General features: G+C 41.4%; 2 protein-coding genes, 4 non-coding genes and 1 pseudogene across 9 annotated transcripts in view; 2 read left to right on the top strand and 5 right to left on the bottom strand.

Annotated features, from left to right (window-relative positions):
* The window catches only part of ints4 (integrator complex subunit 4), an 11,216-nt gene extending 9,504 nt beyond the window's left edge, over positions 1-1,712 (top strand). The window contains exons 22-24 of the mRNA XM_085430912.1: positions 154-297; positions 1,118-1,238; positions 1,354-1,712. Coding sequence (XP_085287038.1) covers positions 154-297; positions 1,118-1,238; positions 1,354-1,544 — 456 coding nt within the window. The 3' untranslated portion in view covers positions 1,545-1,712. The remainder of the gene's footprint in view (positions 1-153; positions 298-1,117; positions 1,239-1,353) is intronic.
* Positions 1,709-22,197, bottom strand: aamdc (adipogenesis associated, Mth938 domain containing). Of its 4 annotated transcripts, XM_085430916.1 has the most exons (4): positions 4,107-4,186; positions 3,239-3,389; positions 3,056-3,151; positions 1,709-2,677 (listed from the first exon to the last, which is right to left on the bottom strand). In XM_085430916.1, the coding sequence occupies exons 2-4, from the start codon at positions 3,368-3,370 to the stop codon at positions 2,537-2,539; spliced, it is 369 nt and encodes a 122-aa protein (XP_085287042.1). In that variant the 5' UTR covers positions 3,371-3,389; positions 4,107-4,186; the 3' UTR covers positions 1,709-2,536. The 4 variants fall into 4 exon arrangements, with proteins under 4 accessions (XP_085287042.1, XP_085287040.1, XP_085287041.1 ...); XM_085430914.1 differs by lacking the exon at positions 4,107-4,186 and adding an exon at positions 22,132-22,197 and having other exon boundaries at positions 3,056-3,389; XM_085430915.1 differs by lacking the exon at positions 4,107-4,186 and adding an exon at positions 5,372-5,465 and having other exon boundaries at positions 3,056-3,389.
* LOC146694652 (U2 spliceosomal RNA) lies at positions 4,847-5,037 on the bottom strand. Its single transcript, XR_014914988.1, has one exon. It is a non-coding gene; the product is annotated as a U2 spliceosomal RNA (small nuclear RNA).
* Positions 12,767-13,762, top strand: LOC146694651 (uncharacterized; annotated as a pseudogene).
* LOC146694650 (U1 spliceosomal RNA) lies at positions 14,068-14,231 on the bottom strand. The gene has a single exon (XR_014914958.1). It is a non-coding gene; the product is annotated as a U1 spliceosomal RNA (small nuclear RNA).
* On the bottom strand, positions 15,496-15,659 carry LOC146694649 (U1 spliceosomal RNA). Its single transcript, XR_014915004.1, has one exon. It is a non-coding gene; the product is annotated as a U1 spliceosomal RNA (small nuclear RNA).
* LOC146694648 (U2 spliceosomal RNA) lies at positions 19,199-19,389 on the bottom strand. The gene has a single exon (XR_014914987.1). It is a non-coding gene; the product is annotated as a U2 spliceosomal RNA (small nuclear RNA).

Raw genomic sequence — 22,197 nt, 5'->3', positions numbered from 1 at the left:
TTGTTTTAATTTAAATGTTCTTTTCCACCTGATATTTCCATTTATAAATAAAAGATTTCTGCATTTTTATGGGCGGAGTTCCTGAACTTTGAGCCTCAGAGACTGCAGCGGTGGTGTGGTTTGAGTTTTGTTTAATTTATTGCTGGTCATCAGATCCATCGGGCGACGGCGACCATCATTGAACCAACGGGGGAGTCTGACAACCCTCTGAGGTTCACGTCTGGCCTGGTGGTGGCGTTAGACATTGATGCAACGCTGGAGCACGTCCAGGACCCCCAGAACACGGTGAAAGTTCAGGTCAGTTTGATGTGACGCCAGAAAGAAATCACTTCATCTACTTGAATCCCCCCCAAAACTGCTGTGAAGTGCCAAACCAACAGGTGGTGATCTGACTATAGAAGTGTTGGCCTGCAAACAGCGAACAGTCTGTCAGCAATAAGATTATTTAACAGTGACGAGGGTCATTCAGATGAGTTTTTCTGATTGTTGATTTTGAGGCATTTGTCCTTGTTATTCAAATTATTTTTAATATTTTTTTTTTCTCGACCTCGTTGTCGATCTCTGTCTCGACATGTAAGTGTTTGTGATTAGTGTTTAAAGACTATAGATTGTGTGGGTCAGCTGTAAACATGTTGGATTAATAAATTAACCCGAATCTGAAAGAGATCAAGGCGCACACCTTTGACACTGCAAGACAAAAATCTTTCTCTAAAGTGTCAGTCTGTCCTAAAACACTGTGCATGTGTGGATAAAAGACCAAAACACACAAAGTTTTGAGCGTGTAGGTTTTAAGCTTTAAGGTATTTAACAAAAATATTGCATTACCTGTTTAAAACAATGGCCACAGTCTTCCATTCATCCACAAATTAATTGCTCTCACACTGCGGGTATATTCTAGTGCTTCCAGCAGTTGTGGCTAGACATGCTTTTGTTTCCCCACTGATGTAAACGAGGCCTCGACAGTGCAGAGCCACTGACATCAAGCTCGGCTTACTTACAAACCTGCCAGCGAGTGCAGCTTAAATCAGGCTGTGCCGGTTATCATCCAGTCTTATAAGCACTGATTGGTTTGTATTTTACACCCAACATGAATGTTTACTACTCGCTGCCTCTGCAGGTTCTGTATCCAGACGGCCAGAGTCACGTGATCCATCCTAAACCTGGAGACTTCAGAAAGCCCGGACCCCACAGACACAGACTCATCACGCAGGTTTACCTCTCACACACAGCGTGGACAGGTCAGTTAATAACATGTTTTTTTGTCCTTTGAATATAAAGTTATAAAGCATCCAAACTAGTAAAAACTCTCGCTCCATCGTCACTTTGTTTCCTCCCCTCGTGTCTCTGCCTCAGAGCCGTCTCAGATCGAGGTGCGTCTCCTGCTGGCCTACAGCTCCTCCTCAACCTCCCTGACCTCCCCTTCCAAGCTGGGGTGGAGCGAGAGCTTGGAGAGCCTCCCGCCAGCAGAGGCCGCCGTCGAGGGAACGATTCCGTTTAGCAAAGCCGTTAAAGTCTTCATCATGCCCAAGCCCGCACGACGCTAACAAAGCGCCTCAGCTTTAACGTGCAGGACTTTTCTTCTTCTGTTCATCTCTAATTATAACTGTACAGGAAACCACTCTCATTAACGGTCAAGCTGTAGGAAGCACAAGACGGGGTTTTATGGAAAAAGCTTTTTGTATTCAATTATAAAGAAGAAGTCAGGTGGTCAAGTTTCATTCTCCACTTTTATTTTGTCACATGATGAATCAAACTGAACTCCTCCCTGTTTAGACAGCAGGTAACATCCATACATTTCAGCTTTTATAACATGTGACTGCATCTAAAGTCAACTCTAGAAGAGCTTTCTAAGATGCTCTACATTCTTTTCTGCCACCACCTTTAAAATAACTTTTCTCAGAGAGAAGGTGACTCGATTTGTGAATTCTCTTGTTTAAGATGTTTATTTACTTAAAGATTTGACTCTGTGTTAACCACAGTTTGGATGTTCTCTCTGTGCGGGTCTCTCCACCTGATTTTAAAATGGCCACAGGTGTGAATGGACCTAGTTTCTGTGCTGTGATTGGCTCCTGCTGAGCCTGTGGACAGAGACTAAGCCATGAAACAGCTGCAGGCAAAGATCAACAATCGTTCCACACGTTTACCTACAGAAACTCTGTTTCAACTGTTATCAGTGGCTCTTGTTGTTTGAAGGCTTCTTTTGTGCTGAATTCATCAGCAGATGAGTTTGGGCTTTTAAGGCAGGCAGGAAGCACACGGCTGTAAAGGAAAGAGTGCTCTCTAATGTGCAAAGCATGGAAAACTAATGAGCCCTGTAGCACAACAGAAAGCAGGAGAGTCTATCAGTCTATGCCCATTATTGTGTTTTCATAATCAGGAAGTCACAAATGCAAATGAGACTAAAATTTAGTCGGCAGCTTGTTTGCATCTTCACAGTGAACTCAAAGCTTCAGCACCACAGTGGGATATTCTCTCTACAGTGAAAAAGCTTGTAGAGTCCTCCTCAGGTGGCCATGTCAGCAAGGTAAGGGTGACATCAGCAGGTGGAGTGGAAAACCCCGCCCACCTTTGCACCCTGGCCGGCCAGTTTGTTGTATTCAGCGACAGCCTTCTCCGTCTGGAAGACTTTTACATCAACGCCTTTCTGCTTCACAAAGTCCAGGGTGGAGGAGGGAACCTGTTAGAGGAGACGATGGTGTGAATACAGTCTGACAAGCACAGCTCCTTAATCGATCCATCAGCGCTCCAACCACATCCACACACAGGAAATCGCCTTTCAGCCTCCAAAGAACGACCGTATTAGCCAGATTATTTGAATGGATGAACCACCAAGTCTGCAGTCTCATTCTTTTGTGATACTTTATCTAATAGGAGCAGCTTGTGCAACATGACTCGGTCATACAGCAGCTGAGCGTGGGATCTGTTTTATTACATCAAAGTAACAGAAAGCAAAAACTCTTTAAAACAAACAGAACAAAGGTGCTAAGACTCCAACCAAACTATAGTTTATATTTTGGCTTTATTATGTTTAAAGGAATAAATTGGTCTGTTTTACCTGCAGAGCCTCGCTCATGCCTCTGCCAATTACCAGCAGGTCGATTCCCTTCTTCAGCACCTCATCTAGGTCAGCAGGTTGCACTCCAGGGTAATGCTGAGGAGCATAAAGCTCAACATCACAAATTTGCTTCAGAGCTAATTTACAGCAGTCCGTCCTCATTTGGATTCTGGTTTCACTTACGTCAGTCCCAGTTTCTCTCCAGTCCCAGGCTCGGCTCCCTCCAGGCCAGACCTTACAGTCCTTGTAGGTGGAGGAGCATCCCTTCACCTTCATGTGGCCCCAGGAGAGCGAGGCGATCTCTGGAGATGACATGTTTCTTTGAGGCTACCTGCTGTAAGACAAAATAAGCAGTTAGCACAGCTTCTGAAATAGTGTGACAAGATTTCTACAAGCCATCGAAATACTCTGAAAGGTCTCATTAATGCAAGTTTGCCACAACCAGCAGGAGTGATTTATGTGCCCTTGTAAAATGTTCCCCTGCAGGTCAATAACAAAACTACAACTGACTACTACAAGAACAAGAGGGCCTACGTGAAACGTGCTGCTGATAATTCAGTTACTACTTCAGGTCCAAAGTTCTTTTACTTGCATTCAATCAAGTTTGACTCATTAGGAGGTTTATACTGAACAGGTGTATAACAACACCTAACAGCAATAACTTGTGTAAATACAAGAATTCGATCAATCAGATCAAATTATTACATGTAAGCTGCCCTGTACAAACTGTGTACTTAGCACAGGCAAATTAGATGCTTACTTTAGCACACATAGATTGCACAGGGTTTAACTAACACACACACACACTCAGTATCGCCAGCAACTAAAATCCTTGTCCTGCCATTTCTGTAAGTCGTGAGCTGACTGGGTCTATTTTTATACTTCTCACTTTTAACTCCAAACCAATATAAACCTGCTGTCAAACTCACTTACTGCATCTATTCAAACCGTACCAGACAAAATATTTACACAAACTAGCTGAAATCCTTTTAAAACAGTTTGTTAGGCTGTAACAGGAAAACATGAAGCTAAAGTCTGTGCTGCTGCTTACCCGTCTCGATGTCAACTCACTGAACACACCCCTCAAGTCATTCTTCCTCCCGTAATTAAAGGGACACGGACTAACCTGCGAGCTGTAACAGTCAGTCTATGATTGGTTGTTAATTATCAAGGGTGCTGGAGCTGAAACATCAGCCTTAGTAATAAAGTTTTCCGCACAGCTCACACAACCCTGAGTTTACCTGTGGACCTTAGGCTTGTGTGTTTCGTAGGTTTCAGTTCAGTTTCAGTCTCTCAAATAAAGTGGAATATTACCTGAAACATTTTAAATACACAAACCGTCAACAATATGTCACCTTATGTGGAACTGTCCTCCTGTGTGACCTGTCTGCACCCTTTTGAAAACTAGTTTCTTAATTCACAAAGTTAGAAGTATTGTGAACGTTAACATGAAAAATGTAAAAAAAAAAAAGAAAGAAAGAAAGAAAGAATGAATGAAAAGCAGCAACTGTGACTTTAATCTTATATGCCCAAAAAATTATGATACCAGAAACTATTATTCATGAATTAAACTAGTGGACTAAGCATGGACTCTTTAAGGGGACTGAAATAAAAACTACAAATACTACACTGATATACTATGCTGTGCATAAAAACACCCTACCATACGCAAAATCCAGTGAACTCACATTTAGGGGATGTTTACGGTACGGTGCACCATACTAACAGATCCACTCGAATACTGCTAATGAACGTACCTAGTTAAGCTTGCATTGTTTTTCCACATGTTTAGGGGGGTGCACCGTTCCTGGAAATACTGCAATACCAGGTCGATGCGTGGAGTGGACGGAGCAAGCCCCTATTCCATCTCCCTGTTCCAAAAATCAATTTAATATATGGTCCCCGGGTAGGGGACGTATCAGATATTAAACTGATAAGAACAGATACTACACTTGATCTTAGCCAAAAGGCCGAGAAGCGATGCCGGGAATATGTCGGAGCAGACGGAGTCACTCCCCGCACCCTCTCCCTGACTCGCGGTCCGAAATCCGAAGTTAAAATTCAACAGTAACGTTTACCGTACAGTTTATGAAATAAACACAAAAACATTCAACTGAAGTAGAAGAACGAGTCGAAGAATCGCTACAAACAAAGTTATTTAAGAAACAATACGTCTTCCTGGTGGCTTCCTGGTTACGTAGTCTGCAATTGTCCAATCACAAACCGAAGCAGCAACAGAGCAAAAAGGCTACGAAATTTAACATTAAATTCCGAATTTACTGATGTTATCCCTGAAACCTGTCAAATAACTATTACCGAGTCCTCCGAAGGTGAAATTCACGTGGGTAGTCCGTGTTTCTGTTACGGGCTGCGAGGAGCCAGTGCTGCCGCCATTTTGGTCCAGAGAAGCCGCGCCTCCTCAACTCGATTCATTTCATAGAAAACAAAATATCGTAGTAAAATAAAGGAGCTTGTGTAGACAAATATATTATGCAACATTTAACTTGTAGTTCATTTAAATTATTAAAATTTAAAGAAAACAAAAATTACACGTTTAAATTTGAAAAGTCAGCAAAGAAATGAAACATTTGTAGCGCGATTTTCCTTCGCCTGAGTTAACTAAGCAGAGTACAGCAGCAATAGTTGCATCCGGTAATGATTGAACAGAGGGAACACTGATAATAAAATCAAGTTTTATACGTTTTGGGTACGATAAATCTTCACCTGTGAACTTCTACTGCATCCACAGGCCAAAGATTTACTCTTTAAACGCGTAGCGGTGTCTGTGGGAGAACAATCAGGTCACAAACCTGCAAATATAACCGCGGCCAGTCGGCTCTGAAGAACAAATCAAGTACCAGCAACCTCTGCTAGACACAAACCATCAACAATAGCAAGGACAGACAACTGCTGGTAGCAGAACTCGTTTCATGTTATGTACGTTTAGTTGTACAAAACACAAACACGCACAAGACTAATTTGCACTGAAATATTTCAAAATAAATCAACTAAACAAACAAACGAAGACCTAACACCCCGTTTCAATTACATTCATTTTCATTTATATTGCACCAAATCACAACAACAATTGCACTTTATATTGTAAGGTACTCAATAATACAGAGAAAAGCCCGACAAGAATTTGGCTACAGTAAGAAGGAAAAACTCCCTTTTAACGGGAAGAAACCTCAGCCAGAACCAGAGACTGGTTGAGGGTGTGGGGAGGGCTTTGAACTGGTTTCCAGGAATCTTGAGCAAACATTAACAGAAAACCCATTAAACCAAATATGAAAAAAAAAAGACTGACCTTAAAAGGGACTTGAAATGCTACACATATACAGGTTAATTTACACCACTCAGCCCTGCCCTCAGAAAGCGAGACAGATGGAACACGGTCTGAAGCTGGATTTAAGAAATAAGCGCTTAAAGTTCAAGTTTTAAAAACATGTTTAGCGGTTTAGCTAGCTGCACTCAAACAGGAAAATCCAGCTGTTAACGGTAATGCTAGCAGAGGCCGTTTTCTAGACCTCTCAATTCTTCAGAAGAGCTGCGTCAGACAAAACAAACTGTCAGTGGGTTTCCTCCCTTGGATGAAGACGTTGCTAGTAATGTAACTATTGGCCGGTCATCTGGAAATACAACAAATCCTCCCGCATGTAATATTTCCATCTCCACAGGAAATGACAAATACAAAATAATGAGGAGGTGCTAGAGGGATCAATATGTCTCACTCTTTTGTCACAGGCGTTCCTCAGCACGAAGCACCAACTGTTTATGTTACTCATTGATAAAGAAGAAGCTGGTAAAAGAAAACAAAAAAACCCCAAAAACCCCACAATCCTTCAGATACATGGCAGATTTTAAAATCATGACAATGAATGTCAGGAGATTACAAAACCCAACAAAGACAGCAGTAGTTTCTTCTTACCTGGCAACATTTGTTTTTGACATATGTTTGTTACAAGAAGGACATTTAAAAGATGATAGTGATATACTGCTGTTTTCCAGAGAATGGGTTAAGGGAGAATCCAGATTGGAGTGAGAGTGTGTGTCGATATTGACAGTAAAGAACATAGAATAATTAACATACACGCAGATGCAGAACCTCCAGTTCCTAAGGAGTTATTAGCCAATCTAGACATACGTTTCATGACAAATGAAGCTGTTCGGCATGAGCCCCCGCATCCTCAGGACCTTCTATCACTGTGCCATTGAGAGCATCCTCACTGGATGCATCACCACCTGGTACGGCAACAGCACCGCCTACAACTGCAAAGCTCTCCAGCGAGTAGTGCGGTGCTCTGAACGGATAATTGGAGGTGAGCTTCCCTCCCTCCAAGACATCTACAGGAAGCGGTGCCTGAGGAAAGCGGGGAGGATCATCAAGGACTCCAGTCACCCCAGCCATAAACTGTTCAGACTGCTTCCATCAGGAAGGAGGTTCTGCAGCATCCGGTCCCGTACCAGCAGACTGAGAGACAGCTTCTTCCACCAGGCCATCAGACTGCTGAACACGTCATAGACACCTCAGCTTCACTACTGGAACTTCAACATTATGCACTCCATACTGTACAGTAATGCCACTGTTTTGCACATGTCTCAACTCTGTATATTTTATTTTATATATTTTATTTATTGTTTACTCTATTTAATTTGTAAAATATGTGTACACACGCACACACACACACACACACACACACACACACACACACACACACAGAAAAATATTTAGTATACACATCCAGAAATGCATATACTATTATATATTGTACATATATTTATTAGTTTCAGATGTAGCCATTCTTGTATTTTGCTTGTTTACATTATTGTATTTTGCACAACTCTGTTGCTTGTGAAGCTCGCACACAAGAATTTCACTCACATGTGCTGTACCAATGTACCTGCACATGTGATGTGACAATAAAAGTGATTTGATTTGATTTGATTTGTTGTGGAGGGTGATTTAAATGGCTCAGTAGACAGAGGTAAACATCTTTTGCTGCTAAAATTATTTATAAAGAATTTGCTTTACTAGACGATTTTAGGGAGATATGTAAGGATGATCCTGGAGATACTTGGGAAAACATTAGAGGAATAAAACCCCAGTTAGATTACATTTTTACTACAAGCAAATACGGTCTGCTAATATTTCTTCGTTTTTTGTTCATTCTTAGCGATAACAATTTTAGGTCCAGCTTTCAGCAGGAATCTATACTCCAACCTTGTGAATTGGTGGAAACATGCAAAACAAAGAATAAAATGCTATATAATAAAATATTGCAAAGAAAGATAAAAAATAAATAAATCAAAATTGATGTTAAATTCCACACAAAAAGAAATTGGCAATATATATTCTACTGACAATTCTAATGGTGTAAGTATGGATAGAGATTACTGCAGGACACTTTTTAGAAAAAAGCTTGTACATTTAAAGTGCAGAAGCAGGAATATATGCAAATGAAAGATGCTCTGCCTATTTTTTCAGAAAAGTCAAAATACATTGTAAAAGAAGATCAATAAAGGAACTGCAAAGGAATGATGGGGTCATGGCTAAAACAGGAGGAACTATTGGAGGAGGCTGCATCACATTGCACCCAACTTTTTCAAGTCACTTTTGAAATGGGGAGTACATATTTACATTTGTTTTTTGTTTTTTGTTTGTTTTGGGGGGGGTTTTTTACCCTTGGATAAAAAAGGAAAATTAGAAACAGATATTACTAAAGAAGAACTATACATTGCTTTGAATTCAATGAAAAACAGGAAGGTGCCTGGAATAGATAGACTGAGACGAGAAATTTACATGACATTTTGGGATTTACTGAGAAGCCATTTGGGAGAGATTATCAATGAAATGAAATTGAAATGAAATTTATAGCAGTTAGGAAACGAGTAAGAGCATGCACACGTGTGATCTCTCTATTGTATAAAAATATTATGTGTGAAATACAAGATACTGTGTAAGACAATTGTAAACCGATTAGCTGCAGCCCTGCCATATATATTTGATAAAGATCAAACAAGTGGGGTTAAAGGAAAGAATATTTCATGGAACATCCAACTTCATATACATGTTTGGGCTTTTTAGAAGATAGACATTTGCCATCTGTATCACACTAGATCAAGAGGGGGCTTTTAATAGAGTTAATCATGGTTTTATAGAAGGGTCTGTGAAGGTTCTCAGTCATCCAGGTCATCGTAGTCTAAGGAGCTTGGAAAGAAAAGCGTCTGGACTTGTTTAAGTTACTTGAAGACGTTTCACCTCTCATCCGAGAAGTTTCTTCAGTTCTAAGGGTCAAATGGTGGAGAGTCCCAGATTTAAACCCAGTGGGAGTTTCCACCCAAAGACGGACAAAGGACCCCCTGATGATCCTCTACCTAATCACATGAGCCAAGGTGTGAAAGCGGGTGTGGGTCACAATCAGCCAGGGTTTCGGGTGAGCTCATTGTGAAACCTGGCCCCACCCTATCATGTGATTTCCTGAGGTCAGATGGCCCAGGATGTGAGTGGGCATTAAGACGTCTGTGGCAGACAGTTGGTGTCGTAAACCACCGCCAACGATTATTTTGATAGTCGACTAGTCACAGATTTTTTTTTTTGCGATTAGTTGACTAATCACATCATCATCCATTGGACGTAAAACGTACAGCTTATTGCACCAGCAGCATCTGCTCTTATATGACTATCATTAGCTTACACCTTTAAGTGTTTAAGGTGCTAACTAAAAATAAAGACAAGATGATAGTTTATTAAATTTGCAGATTGTTTCGGTGAAGTTTAATAAACTCCTTGCTATCTAAAATATAACAGGACACCGGAGTAAATTCTCCAGCATCTCACACTTCTGATAATCAGCTGTCTGCTTGACGTTTATTCAGCTGTGTAAAAACTATAACTTTGATCTCAGCCAAACCGATTTACTCAGGAACAAATAAAATAACATTTTTAAGTTATCTAAGTGACTTATATACGTTTAACCTGAGTAGCGAAAGACGGCGGTGGGTTTGAAAACGATTTGCCGGGAGTCCGGTGTTCTCACGGCTCTAGTGAGCCTAGCCCCCGGCTAGCTATCAAGCTAGTGGGTAACAGACGTCTCCGAAAACGTCGGAGCGCTTTTGAAAACATGTGGTGTCTTGATAAACTGAGCAGATATTTGAGGTTTACACAGCTACATTCTCACCTGAAAATATGTTAAACGTTTATTTTGTGACCCAGAAAGAATAATAAGAGTAATATTAAAACTAACTAGCTGCCGCCATCGTTGGAAACGGAGCAGGGCTGCGCTATGAATTCTGGGACACAGCTTCTTCTTCTTCGGGGTTTAACGACAGCTGGCATCCTTGTACATGCAGTGCTGCCATCTTCTGTTTCAGTCCGTTATTACACTCTTAAATCCTATTACTTACTCCTGCGTCTTTTATGATCTTAGAAAGCTTCAAACGATTTTGATAGTCGACGTAATCGTGACTAGTGGACTAATCGTGGCAGCCCTATTGGCAACACTGCTGGGGAGTAAACTGGAATTAAACGAAACAGAAGCAGAGACCATCTGCACATGCACGGTACAGAGGTAGGGGGATCGGGTAGATCTGATCCCCTGAACTGTGACTGTTGTTCTTTTTCATTTTTTTTGTCTACATTATATTGAAATGTTTCATTACTGCAAACATTTTAAGAGATACTTATCATTGCTAACATCTTAACAGATACTCTGACCGTAACTATCGTAAAATGCTTTGAGCGGAAGTAGTGGCCTTTCGCACATGCGTTGTACGGATCGGGTAGTGACAAGCACAAAGTGTGAACACTTCCCTCCAGTCCAGAGACAAACCACACACCACCTAACAGAACTCTATCAGCCTCTAGTGGAGATTAGTGGGAACTTTATACTGTGGGAAGATTATACTGAACAACAGAAAGTCCTGTTTACTGTAGTACTTTACTACAAAGTCTTCATTCATTCAGTAACCTTTTCTCTAATAACAGAGCTTTCAGAGACTTGATAAACAGCAGGACACTATTATATCTAGGGCTGCTCAATTAATCGAATTTTAATCACGATTACGATCTGAGCTTTCAACGATCATTAAAAATGACTGAGCCGATTATTAGCACCTCCCTCGTGCTTTACTCTCGCGAGGTGGCAAATCGAGCGCACCTCTCTGCGTTTCGAACACGCGTCACATCAATTAAGAGTACCTGAAAGTAAAAGTAAAGTGTGCGTGTTAGTCCCCATAGGGTAATAGTTCCTCTGCATTTAACCCATTCACCCAGTGAAGCAGTGGGCAGCTGCCAGTGCAGCGCCCGGGGAGCAGTGTGTAGGGACGGTACCTTGCTCAGGGGTACCTCAGGGTAGCCGTTCAGTGGAGTCGAACCCCCGACCTTCCGATCATGGGGCCACCACTCTACCTACTGAGCTATCCCTGCCCTGCAGGAGGAGAGCTAAGCAGACGTTATTTGGAGAGGAGAGGATAATGGCTGCTAAAGAAAGAATGCCGTTGGTTGAAAAGCGAGGTAAAACTACTTCAGTGGTGTGGAAACATTATGGGTTTGCGGAGTCCGACGTGGATCAAGTCGATATAGTGTGTAAACTTTGCTACGGTGTTGTAGCTGCACCACAGGGCAACACTACAAATTTATTCAATCATTTGAAGACAGCTCACAAAGTGACATACGATCAAAGAATGAAGGAGCATAGAGAAAAACCCTCAACAACACATGCTTCATCCTCACAGACCTCCATTCACGCTACCATGTACAACGCGACTAAATATCCCACCAGCTCCCAGAGACACAAGGAGATAACAAAAGCGGTAACGTTTTTCCTCGCCAAAGACCAATGCTCAATTAACACAGTGGACACCCCCGGCTTTAAGAAACTAATCAACACTTTGGACAAACGGTATAACTTGCCATCTCGTCACTATTTTAGTCGAGTGGCGATTCCCGCTTTATATGACGAGTGTCATGATGGTGTCGCAAAGGAAGTGGCTACAGCCCAATATTTTGCCACCACAATGGACTTGTGGTCAAGCCGCACCACGGAGCCGTATTTGAGCCTCACGGTACATTTCATTGACATGGATTTCAACATGAAAACGAAATGTCTCCAGACATCATTTTTCCCAGAAGACCACACGGGGCAGAACATAGCTGCAGGTCTGAAACAAGCACTGGCTACGTGGGATCTGGAGGAGCGTAAACTCGTCTGTATAACCACAGACAACGCTGCAAATGTCATACTGGCTGCAGAACTGAATGGCTGGATGAGGCTCCAGTGCTTTGGGCACAGATTACATTTGGCCATAGGTGAGTAGGCCCAATTCCTACTGAATATGATGCATAATGTGATTTTCTTTCAACAAGTATACAACATAATGCTTCGAATGAATATAATAAATAAAAAACAATTTAAATTCAGAGATACTTTTATTCATTCTCACAGTCATACACATTTTCTATGAATTATACAAACACATAAATAAGCTACCATCACTTTTTCTTATTCATTCACACTCAAGGAAATGATAATCATCATCCTGATAATGCTTGTTTATATTTTTTATGTTTTTATAGAAAGAGCCATGAAAGATCACAGGATTGAGCGTGCAGTGGGGGTCTGCAAAAAAGTGGTCAGCACCTTTTCATTCAGTTGGAAAAAAAAGAGAGAGCTGAAAAGGGCACAGATAGACCTCAAACTGCCAGACCACTCCTTAAAGACTGAATGTCCAACCAGATGGGGATCTAGGCAGGCCATGGTTTCCAGAGTCCTTGAGCAGCAGAAGGCCATTGCCCATGTCCTCTCCCAAGACAAAGGAACCAGGCACCTCATCCCCTCATGGCAGGACATTCATGTCCTTGAGGCCATCAACAAGACCTTGGGACCTCTGGTTGAATTCACTGATGCACTTTCTGGAGAGAAATATGTGAGTGTGTCTTTAATAAAACCAACACTCCACCTATTAACAACTCAATCTTGGCTGAGCAAGATGATGACTTTATGAATTTATAGTAATTATTTAAGGATTGTATTTTAGAATGCCAAACCCGAGACAGATAAAACTGGTTCCTCATTCTGTGTTGCTGTCATTTTATATTTGTCCCATTAAAGGAGGCTGCAGTGATGGGGACACCCGTTGGTAACACGGAGGTTGCTGATGATGGTGCATCAAACCAAAAGAAGAGAAAAAAGGGCCTAAGCAGCTTCTTTAAGGCCCCTCACAGCACAGCTCCAGGTGCAGAACATGCTCTTCAACTGGACCAGGCCATAGCTTTTGAGCTTCAGGCCTACCTGGACCAGGGACCCTGGACACAGAGGAAGACCCACTGGGGTGGTGGAAGCTATCACAGAACCTCTTCCCACGACTCTCCATCCTGGCAAAGAAATATCTTTGCATCCCAGCCACAAGTGCCTCATCAGAAAGGGTCTTTAGTACTGGTGGAAATGTTGTCAACTGCCTGCGTGCATCCCTGAAGCCTGATCATGTCAATAGGCTGGTGTTTTTGGCTAAAAACCTTTGAAAGGTTGCAGGAACCATGTTTTGTTGAGCCATTTTGAGATTGTATGGGACTCGGGCCTACTAGTTTTTATTTATTTCTTATAAAAGGTACTACTTTCAGTGTTTAATTTTATTTTTGTTCAGGCAGCAACTTTAGTTGACATACCTCAATGTCAGTTTGATGCAATTGTGCATTGTGTGGCTACACAGCTTGCCTTGATGTTTGGTTATTTATATGCATAAATATTATGCAGTAGTTTGAAGTTCACTAAACATTAATGTTTACATTTTTTTTTATATTGCAAACATTTGCACGGTTATCAGAATTTGCACATTATTTTATATTATTTTTTGACAATCTTTAAAGCAATTATTCAATGCATTGTTATTGTTAAATAAATATCGTGAAATAATCGTGATCTCAATTTCATTGGAAATAATTGTGATTATCATTTTTGCCATAATCAAGCAGCCCTAATTATATTTGTTTCTTCTATTTCCTTTGAACATGTGATCAGGGGAGAGCGCGAACGCAGTCCCCCACTACCAGAAATTATGCAGTCGAGATTCCCACATTTGGGGAATTCGCAGGGGTCAGCACAACCGGAGTGCAATGGCTGAGCCTCGCCCTGGGTGAACCACCTTCTTGATCATGGTATCTCCCCTGCCAGGTAAGTATGAGTTGTTCACCTCACACATGGGGGACTCTTTCACACACAAACCCTGCACACTCACGGTGCTCACAATCTCACAATCAACACAAACACAGCCTGCAGGAGGCTGGGACTACACACTATTTATATACACAGGAAGGAGCTTCCAACAGAGCCACATCAGGTTATTTCGTTTAAACTATACGGGGAGTCTTTCCCATCATGCATTGCTGCATCTGCACAACAAAAGCTAACTGAAAGATCAACCTTTTTTCATCCATTTAACCTCCTTAAATCCACCAACAAACCAACAGGAAGTTCAAGTAACTCCAAGTTGAATCAAACTGCAGCTGAAAACTGTTTGATTCACGTCTGATGTTTAGAAAAAAGGAAAAAACGCATAAAGCGCACACGTTTTCTGCTAACAGCACAACCACTTCCTGTTCCTTTGTCATGTGCTGCTGAACAGTTCACTCTCCTCCTGCTGCTGCCCCCTACTGTCCCGGAGCAGGAACAACACTGTTTATTGCACACACATATTCTAAGAGCTTCCTTGTGTGTAAACAACAGAAAAGAAGGAATAAGATGAGTTTCTGTCATGATCAGACTGAACATCCACTCTATGATCACATTACACTACCTGCAAAGCTCATTTCAGCCTTGTAGAAACATCTGCACAGATTAAAGGATGGTGGCATGTAAGGCTACCAGTGGCATGAAGTCGTATATGAGGGACAAGCCCACAAAGTGTGAATACAAACGGTTTGTTCGAGCTGATTGGGCACCGGGTCACATGTGACAGTTTTTTGTGTACACAGGAAAGAGTGAGGTCAACATAAGTTATGGTCTGAGCTGCTCGTCTGTCATAGATCTTTAAACCATTTTCTTTGCTCGGTGGTGGCTACACTTTGGCTAACTGTTCTACCAGCCCTGCCCTCTTCCACAATCTGCATAACACACATGCTGGCTGCTGTGGAACCATTAGAGGAAAGAAAAGGGAAAAAACAGGCTGTCTTTCTGCACATGGACAAAAATGACTTTCCTAACACGACTGAGAGGGACGAGCTGCCCTGGATTAGAAAAGAAGCTGCTGTTTGTTAAGTGGATGAACACTCGGGAGGTGACAGTGTGCTCCACAGTGCACAAAGGACTTCAGTGAAAAGACTGTGCAGCACAAAGCTTTCACTAACATCTTCCTCAAATAACACAACAACGGAGACTTCTGAGCCTTAATAAACGCAGGACACTTGCCGCAGTATCTGCTTCCTCTGTTTTCTTTGAACATGTGATCAGGGGAGAGCGCGAACGCAGTCCCCCACTACCAGAAATTATGCAGTCGAGATTCCCACATTTGGGGAATTCGCAGGGGTCAGCACAACCGGAGTGCAATGGCTGAGCCTCGCCCTGGGTGAACCACCTTCTTGATCATGGTATCTCCCCTGCCAGGTAAGTATGAGTTGTTCACTTCACACATGGGGGACTCTTTCACACACAAACCCTGCACACTCACGGTGCTCACAATCTCACAATCAACACAACCACAGCCTGCAGGAGGCTGGGACTACACACTATTTATATACACAGGAAGGAGCTTCCAACAGAGCCACATCAGGTTATTTCGTTTTAATAAAATACGGGGAGTCTTTCCCATCATGCATTGCTGCATCTGCACAACAAAAGCTAATTGAAAGATCACAATAGTTAATCAATTTAACCTCCTTAAATTCACCAACAAACAGGAAGTTCAAGTAACTCCAAGTTAAATCAAACTGCAGCTGAAAACCTTGTGATTCACATTTGATGCTCAGGAAGAAAAAAATCAACAACAACACACAAAACACACACGTTTTCTGCTAACAGCACAACCACTTCCTGTTCTTTTGTCTTCTCCTGCTGGACAGCTGACTGTCCTACTCCTGCTGCCCCCTATTGTCCTGGAGTGGGAACGCTCACTTTTATGATGTGATGGGGTTAGATCTGAGATTTTGAGACACCTTCACACTGTGCTCAACTCCTTCAAGAGGAGGATGTAGATTTTGATAGTCAGAGGACCTTTGGACTGATTTTTTAGACATAAAAGTTCCACCAGATATTTGAAAAAAACAAAACAAGACTTAGAAACTAATATTACTTTAGATGACCTGTTGGTTTCTTTAAAATCTATTAAAGAGAAGATGGATGTTTACTTACACCTTCCGAGTGCGAAGTGTAACGCCGGCATTCTTCCTGACATATGCCACACAATTCATATCGTTATAATATCAACAACCCCTCAAATTATATTGGAAGCGAGATGAAGGCCTACAAAAGTTGGCATGCTTATCGGAATTTTGTCTTAAGATGAGTAACAAACCCCAGTATCTGTAATCTGCTTGGAACTGTAGTCACTGGATCAAGTGGACCACGGTCACTGCTGACGTATTTCCCTGATTTTAATTATATTTTGATATTGACAGGTCTCTGTCCGTTATCCCTTACATTGTCAACGAGTCACTTAAAGGATCTCATTTTACATCTTATTTCTTTTGAGCATCTGGGAATATAACTTTCCATCTAGAGCAGGGCGATATGGCCAAAAATATTTATCACGATATATATTTGAAAATTTGCGATAACGATATAACTGACGATGTAATTGACATGAGACAAAATACAACTCCACAAGTTTACTAGCGCAAAAAACCCCATCCATTTATTTTCACTCAAACAAGCAGCTGTTTTTTTTTTTAATGTGCATTAAAGCTATATAAAAATGTAACAGTGCAAATGCAAATTCCTTGCTGACAGTTTAACCAAAAGGCATTTCCAGTAGAAATGGGCTGACATATCCTGAGCATAACCATGTATAATATCCACTGAAGTTAAAAAGAGGTGCTTTGCTACATTATACTGTGATGTGCCAAATAAAAAAGTTAAATATGTAATTTTCGGACCATAAGGTGCACGGGATTATAAGGCACATTAAGCGAAACAAAGCATTCAGATAAATCAAACTTTATTCAACTTTATTTATCTTGCTTCCTCTACTTCTGTACCATTGATTCATTAATGCTGTATTCTATCCCAGCTGCTCTATTCCTGTGTTGTTGCAGTATATTATTTACTAACCTTGTATTGTGGATGGATTATCTCAGTTGTTCTCCTGACTGAAGTTTGGTCCGTTTACAGCAGGGCTGCCCAATCCCAGTCCTCAAGAGCTACTATCCTGCAGCTTTTAGATGCATCCCTACTCCAACACAGCTGAATCAAATGGTTTGATTACCTCTTCAGCATGCCATCATGTTTGGCAAAGGCCTGATAACAAGCCATTCATTTGATTCGGGTGTGTGGGAACAAGGATGCATCTAAAAGCTGCAGGACGGTAGCTCTCGAGGACTGGGATTGGGCACCCCTGGTTTACAGCATCCTGCCATGCGATTGCATTTGTCTCTAACCATCAGGAACCTTCACGTTAACTTTTATCGAGTGGAAAAGTGTTAGCGTTGATTCGTCCAGCTTCACTGTGTGTGTTATGCTAACATAGCTGTGTCGCTAGCGATCACGTAGCACATCATTATAAACCAGCTAGCCCAACTTCAGTAACCCTACAAACGTCACTGCTGTTTAGTTTCCTGTCTTCATTTATGTTGGAAGTGATAGCAGAGCTGTACGTTTGAATTTTTTCAGAACTCTCTCAGTCAGAACATGCAATATCATGCTTAGGTAACTAGCGAAACTAGCGAGCTAACTTCCGCTAACTTCCTGCTAGCTTCTAACTTCGTTAAGTGTAATAAATTCTGTTTTCATGGATGCCTGGATGTTAAACTTCATAGTTACACCTGGTAAAGCAGCAATGCTGATCGTTTTATTAAAGATGAAAGAATTTAGACAGTTTTTAACTCTCAGTGATGTTGTTCGTTTGACTTTGGGACATGAAGTGGATGGAATTTATGACCCAGATTACTCCCAGATTTAGGAGCGCGTTAGTCCAACAAATACGGCAATAATGACGGGCTGCTTGCATGTTCTACAAAAAAATGTGTCTGACGGACAAATTCCAGTTCCACATCACTGAAGTGGCACCATTTTTACAAACTAATTCTGGTTCATCCGTTTCACTCAATGATCCGCTTTCTCCCTTCTCATTCTCTGTTGCCGCCATGCTTTTTCGGCCATGTGCGTATGAAAACAAAGGCACTGTGCATGCGTGTTTTATCCATATTCTATCGTGATATTACATTTTCTTATCGTTGCCTAACATTGTACCGGTATTACCATGAACGGTATAATATGGCCCAGCCCTATTGCCATCTGTCCTTAATTGCATCCCAGCCCCATATTTCTGCAATTTCCATCTCAACCCACTTAAAGAGTCCATTCTCGGCCCACTTATGAAAATCCTTTGTTGTAGCCCGTCTTGTATACCATAATTTAACTTTAATCAAAGATATCAAATTCACTACTAGCAACAGATATTCTTTCTTTACATGTATTCATGTCAAAAAATACAATATCTTCATAAGTAAATAAGGTAAGGCAAGCAAATAGTCTTTTCAATAGGTTTCAAAGGGATCTAACGAACAGGCAATCCCACGATCTTATCTTCAGCCAAAGGTGAGTAATTAAAAAAATTCAGAGGAATAGGAAGTCAAAATCTGAGAAACACTTGACATTTATGAATATATCTTTGAGACACTAAGGTGTACAAGTTGCTGTAATAAAGCACGTCCAACTTTAAAGGGATATGTGGAATACTTTTACCGCCATTCTCTATAGATTGATAAAGAGTTTCCTGTTTAATATATTCATTACCACTCTAAAACAAACTAAACATTGACCTTGTCATTTCTTTTCTAACTAATTCATGCATGGCGAATATGCAAGCTGGTGTAGCAGGATAGGAAGTATATCCATTCTCGTCGCCAGTATTTTGCTACAAAAAATTGTGACTGGTTGCAGTTACACTGCTAATAAATCCAGCTAGTAAAACGTTCGTTGTTTTTCCACATGTTTAGGGGGGTGCACCGTTCCTGGAAATACTGCAATACCAGGTCGATGCGTGGAGTGGACGGAGCAAGCCCCTATTCCATCTCCCTGTTCCAAAAATCAATTTAATATATGGTCCCCGGGTAGGGGACGTATCAGATATTAAACTGATAAGAACAGATACTACACTTGATCTTAGCCAAAAGGCCGAGAAGCGATACCGGGAATACGTCGGAGCAGACGGAGTCACTCCCCGCACAGTCTCCCTCACTCACGGTTCGGAAACTAAACCGCTCGCCATTTCAGGCCATCGTATAAAACAGCAACCATGAGATCATTAGATAACGTATAACCAGTGTAATGTCGATGTATGTTATTTGAATCTGCTAGCTTTAGCAAATATACCTTCTTCTGTCTTCTTAGACACGTGGTACGCTTTAGTCCAATAGGAAGCAGAAAAGCAAAAAACAAGAAATAAACATAATAAATTTAGTTTACATTCATGACAACACTCACGCTTATCACGCTAAATATGAGTGTTATTTTAACTTAATTAAACGTAATATATTTCTGGTAAAGTAAATTAATGTTTTTACGTTTCTCGTTAAGAAAAAACAAACTTTACTAGCGGTCTCTGGTGGCGCGGAGGGCGAACTACACTCTTTATGTTACATGCTCCGCTATTATGAAAAAAATTAACCACTCGGTGACAAACCGCAAATATTAACGCAAATCTTTCTCTTTTTGTTCTGGCTCGAGTTTTCCTTGCAGAACACCCTCTACATGACAGCAGCAGATACCAGTCAAAGTCTGACAACATCCTACCGCTAACATGCGACAAAGTAAAGTTAGCACATACTTTGAGTCAACAAACTTCATAAAAGTCTCCCGTAAATCCATCTGTCTGAGAACTAAACACGCTATAAATATTCTGCAGGCGCGCCTGGTGTGAGGAAGAAGTCATTATCACGAAAATGGCGACTGTGGTTGAGACCTCCTCACCTAGGGTTGCCAACTCCCTGAAAAATAAATAAGGGACACCTCGTGGCCAGGGCCGGGCGACCCAGTTGTCTTCACCCTTCCCAGTGTGGTGAATTTTCTAGCTCTTTTTTGTGTGTGAAATTATTTTTTTTAACCATTTGACTTGAAGTTGATTTAAGTACATGCATATTCTATTCTTTGTGATATGAACACATGGGAAACAAATTATCATTTAGCCATTTATCTTTAGCTCAAAATGACAACATTAACACAGTAAAACAGGTCTCTTTCTTAAACAGAAGCCTGTCATGCTTAACTTTTGAGAATATAAGTAAATCTTTCTTTAAAAGCACTCTGTCCTGCTTAACTTAAAATAATAGAAAACAATAGAAAGAAAAATATTCTTGTAACAGTGCACATTTAGTGCATTTAGTACAATTGGCTTCAGCTGAGGTATTATTTCAGCTTTTCTAATGCTAATCAGCTGCTCCTGTTTGTAAACCCGCTTGTTCCCATGATTACGCATCATAACTCATCATCATTATTCATCTATGTATTACTTTTATGTATTAGTCATCAATTTGTTGTAATCATCTATCCTTGCAGTTGTTTATTACACAAAATAAATTATATTATCACACTTCTGGCCACATAGCGCTGATATTCACTGCACATGCCCATATTAACGTTTTCCAGCCAGGTGTTTTCCTTTTCCCATTCTTCCCTTTCTCTGAGGGGAACAAACATTGCTGCTCTAATGCTGGGCTCACACTGTGCGATTTTTGGCCCATTTTGAGACGATTTTTGAGTCGTGCGACGGTTTTGGCGATCGGCCCGATTTTGGCCTTCATCGTGCGTCGTGTAGTATACGTGGGGTAACGAGAAGTGATTAACACCTCACGACCAGCTCCCGATCATCAATCGCTCGTGAGGGTGTCACCACAGCCGCTCACACTGCTCATGCGCAAACACGTAAACGTCGGTGAAAAAGACGGAGCAGCGCGGCTGTGCAGCGTGTGATCTGGACACAAGCGATGGAGGCACAACTTGTAGAACTTTGGAAAGCTCATCAGAGCCTTTTCGATGTGGCCCCACAAAATTATCACGACCACAACAACCGTGAAAATAGTTGGATTTACACTGCTGCTCATTCACAGCTGCCTGATCATGTTTTTCATTAGCAATTTAGCAAAGTTGATGGTGGTGGTGTGTCTGTGTGAGTGAAAGACAGAGAGAGAGCGCGACAGATTTTCTGTTATAACCTTCATGTTATGGAGGCACAGTGTGAGCTCTCAGGTCGCATCAGAGCATCGGGCGGTATAGTGTGAGACCTGCATCGTGACCTACCAACTTCTAACCCCTGCGAGTCAATCGTGCAGTTTGAGCAGGAGCTGAATAACGTGACTGAAAAAATCGCACAGTGTCTGCCCAGCTTTAGGTGTACTGTCGTCCGAGACTTGCACCGCAGTGTCGGCGTTTGTTTCCCTGTTGGCCATGCTTGTTGTTGTGGTCATCTGTTGTCTTCCGGTATTTTCTCCGCAAGCGACCTTTCCTCGACCAATGAGATGAGCAGTAATCTGAATTGTCATACTCGAATTGTCATAAGTGTGCTGTCAGCTCATTGGTCACAAAGCAGGAGAGGGGCTGGGAATTATGTTTTCAAACAAAGCGTTAATTCCATTAAAAGTTATAGACTACTTTTGATTCTCACTGTATTACGGGATAAAGTGCGTCCCTTATTAGCTCAATACAGGACGTGTACTTTTGTTTCGAAATACGGGACGATTCCGTATTTTAAGGGACGGTTGGCAACCCTATCCTCACCCCACAAATCCATGAAGAGCCGTGAGTTGGTAAACCCAAACAAACCTTTTAAATACTACCCGAAAAACAGAAAGGGTGTTTTTTTAATTGATACAGTGGTCTCAATGTGAACTAATAATTATAAATTATAAAGTTATTAGGTAGAAATTGACTTACTAAAAGTCTCCTCCAACCTGCTAATTGATGCTCAGGTGGCGTCAAACTGTAGCGAGTCAAACTAAC

This window comes from Copadichromis virginalis, linkage group LG14 (genome assembly GCF_057382275.1).
Source record: "Copadichromis virginalis isolate Kocher_CV1m ecotype Utaka linkage group LG14, C_Virginalis_male_GT1.1, whole genome shotgun sequence".
Lineage (NCBI taxonomy): Eukaryota > Metazoa > Chordata > Actinopteri > Cichliformes > Cichlidae > Copadichromis > Copadichromis virginalis.
Note: the sequence above shows the minus strand (reverse complement) of the source record. Positions and strands in the feature narration are given on the sequence as shown.